The sequence below is a fragment of the Pygoscelis adeliae genome, unplaced genomic scaffold, assembly GCF_000699105.1.
Source record: "Pygoscelis adeliae isolate BGI_AS28 unplaced genomic scaffold, ASM69910v1 Scaffold240, whole genome shotgun sequence".
Classification (NCBI taxonomy): domain Eukaryota; kingdom Metazoa; phylum Chordata; class Aves; order Sphenisciformes; family Spheniscidae; genus Pygoscelis; species Pygoscelis adeliae.
Window position 1 is genome coordinate 670680 of NW_008824050.1, and position 3634 is coordinate 674313.

General features: G+C 41.6%; 1 protein-coding gene across 1 annotated transcript in view; it reads right to left on the bottom strand.

The window, feature by feature from the left end:
* LPHN3 (latrophilin 3) overlaps positions 1–3634 on the bottom strand; it is a 331880-nt gene that overhangs the window by 87872 nt on the left and 240374 nt on the right. The window contains exon 10 of the mRNA XM_009333609.1: positions 1592–1630. Coding sequence (XP_009331884.1) covers positions 1592–1630 — 39 coding nt within the window. The remainder of the gene's footprint in view (positions 1–1591; positions 1631–3634) is intronic.

Sequence of the window (3634 nt, forward strand, 5' to 3'; positions counted from 1 at the left end):
GGGCTTATAAAAAAGATGGCGGCAAACTTTTTAGCAGGACCTGTTGTGACAGGACAAGGGGGAATGGCTTTAAAGTAAAGGGGGGTAGATTTAGACTAGATATAAGGAAGAAATTTTTTACGCTGAGGGTGGTGAAACACTGGCACAGGTTGCCCAGGGAGGTGGTGGATGCCCCATCCCTGGAAACATTCAAGGTCAGGTTGGACGGGGCTCTGAGCAACCTGATCTAGTTGAAGATGTCCCTGCCCATGGCAGGGGGGTTGGACTAGATGACCTTTAGAGGTCCCTTCCAACCCAAACTAATATATGATTCTATGACTCTAAGATAGCTAGCTCAGGAGTGAGCATTGCACTGTAAACCTAAATTCCTTCAAATGCTAGTTACTTTCTCTGAGATCTTAAGAGAAGTGACTTCAGACAAGGGATATGGAACTCCATAACTCATCTTTATCTGTTAATGATTATGGAAGGGAAAAGGTGACTTTCTCTCATGATCATATCCAAAGGGAAGACAGACAGCCTACCAGCACAGAGCGGTACTGTTTTATTTTTAATGTCCTAGATCTAAACCATCTAATCCCACACGTTAAATGAAATATGCACTCAGAAAATAAAGTCAATACGCACTGTAGGAAGCTGAATTTTGCAGGAAAATTCAGGTATAGACAGCCCTCTCCAGAAACATGGGGTTCATTTTTACACCTCTGCATGTTATACATACACATATAAATAATGATCAACCACCCATAAGTACAACATCAATGTTCATAAGCACAAGACAGAAATTAGAAGGTAAAACATTCACATTTCTTAAAGCAGCATTAACTCACCCATAGTATACAAACAGGTTTATATAAAAGTCATTGGAGCAAATGCTATAAGGCAAGGTGACAGGATAAATAACATAACCCGAGGCCCCACTCTTGAAAAGTCTACAAGCAGGTCTTTCCAAAATGCTGAGGCTTGACTTTGTTCACATAAAACACAATATAAGCCTAAAAATTCAGGCCACAGCTAGGTGAATTTTATGGGACGTTATGTTCCTAATCCTATATTTAGTTTGCAGCACTGTCTTCTTTCCTACATTCTTCTGCAAGGACACTCTGCATTTCATTATGAACCTAACTCCCCCCTCATGCCAATTGTTGTCATTTCAAATTGTTTCTAAATTTGCAAGTGTAAGACGGGAAGAAAGAAAACTAAGGAAATGCAGGAGGCAATTATATGAGTGACATGCCGCGAGCGAAACCCAGCTGGTCTGGAGACACCTCCATGAGCAGGAGTTCTGCATTCTTTACTTGCACGCATCCATACCGTCCTGCTTATTCTGATAGCCGGATAAGTCTTGTCAGATCTCTCCTGTGGTTTTTCCCACTTTCTGGTTCAGAGATTTTGCCCCAAATTTTTGCCAAGTCTGAGAGCAACTGGGCAGGTGGGGGCAGATGAAGAATGAAATTATTATCCTGTAACCTTAACCTTAGAACTTGCTGCCACAAAGATGGTAATAATCATATTATTCACAGAGACAAGACCCACTTCACAGTCATTCAGTCAAACAACTGAACACGTGTATTAAAAACACAAGAAATACCTGGACATAGGCCCTGCAAGAGCGCTCCCTTTTCTGAAGCTGAGTCCATAAAGACAGCAGATTAAAGACGGAATAGAAAAAACAAGTTAGTGACAGAACAAGGGAAAAAAAAAATTGAAGAAAACGCCTATGAAAACACCCTCATTTCTCTCTTAAACAGCTCCTGAAAACCAACCAAACCAAAGGAATCATGCGAGTTAGGCAGCAGTGGAAGGCTGGAAGGACTGGCTCCAGAAATATGGGTTAGTCCTTTTTCAGTGAACTAAAGCACAGACTGGCAACTTTGCAAGAGCAGCTGTTAGATGGTAGGAGACACTGAAGTCAAGTAGAGATGCTCAAGAGATGATGTTTTCCTTACAGCTTGGAGATCACATATGATATTTCCACATCAAACAAAGCTGGAAAGGATAGGGCTGATGGTTATTTACGTAAGAGAAGCATGGGCTCTGCAGTCAGACAGCGTTGATGGCACAGTGAGGTATAACCAAACTTTGGATGAACAGGACCAATTCTAGGGAGCAAGATGTATGCAGGACTGCATGCTGATACAGGATGGACCTGTATGGACCCATCCTGATACACCTGCTCAGGTCTCTGGCTCAAGGCAAAACCTGTAGCGCTCCAGCTTCACTGCTGTGAGCTTGCTTAAAGCCAGCTCAGGCACATGTCGAGTGTGATAACACGTTGCACTGAAGAAGAGATCATTGCCCAGGGCTCCTGATAGTGTAAAGGGCCACTGAAGAGGACGTAACAATGAAATGGGAATCAGATGTCATATTTCCAGTTGAGGCCATTCTCTCCCCTTTGCATTAAACTGCTTCTCCAGGAATGCATTTTTCAGTCCTCTCATACTGAGTTGTGCTTTCCTTTGTAATTCCTGGGCCTAAGTGCTTTATATGTTGAATAGCTTTTCCACAAAGATTCCCACCTTTTCCATAGGAGCCATGTTTAGGACTGTACTTTGATATGCACTTGCATGCCTCCTGCCTGGTAACTGCACTTTAGTGTGTCACGAAATTCAAACAGGCACTTATTTACCTCCCCAGGACTTTGTAGGCAGTCTGCAGCAGTGAGCTAGAATTGGTGAGCTCTGCATTGGTGCAACTAAACCTCGCAAAATCAGGCTGCTCAGCTTGGCTGGGTTTGGTTTTGCTGATATGCCTGTGTTGGAAATTGCACATCAATAAAGATTCGGGGTAACTTGTGCTCTCAACTCACAGCAGTGCAATCCCATTAGTACAGCTGAGAGCCAAATTTGTCCCCGAGCGTTTTCAGGCTCTGAAATAAACAAAATACACCCAGGTATCACACAATGCCTAATTTCAATTTCTAATTCATCAATTTGTAACAGTAGAAATCTTCCTCTGGGTAAACTTGGCCAGTATGAAGACTTTACAGAAACAAATGGAGATCAAAGAAAGCCTTGCCGAAAATTACAGAGCTGTCCACTCGGGGGTCTTGCCAGTCTGCAATAGAACAATTATTACCTTAATTAAGCCTGATCCAGTGGAAAGCATAAAGCTTTTAGTGACAGGAAAGTGGCTCCTGAAAGATGATGGCTTTTAAAAATTCTGATTATGGCAGTTTACTTCAATTCATTGTACATCAGCTTGTAAAAAAAAAAAAAGTACAAAACAGCACAGGTGATTACTTTCAGATCCCCAGCACATTTCCTTTAACGATTAAAAGAATATTTAATATCTAGTGCTTACTTTATTTCTTCTTTCTGACTAAACAGCACTAAACAAAACTCTTTGCAAATTACTTTTTTCCTTTTTTTTTTTAAATACTCTTGATCAGTGAAGGGGAAAATGGAGCAGTAACTCTGCTGCCTTTTGTTTGCCCAATACTACTTCCAAGTTGAATTCATGCATTCTTAAATGAACACAGAGCAGTTGCTCTTCTAAAGAATTAAGTGGGGAATGAGAGCAAGTAAATTACCGAGCCTGTCATTTGGATCACTGACTCGCATCGCTGTTTTGCAGGACTCCACACGGTCCAGAATTTTAATGTGGAGTGCAATTGATTTGTATGAGCTGCTTG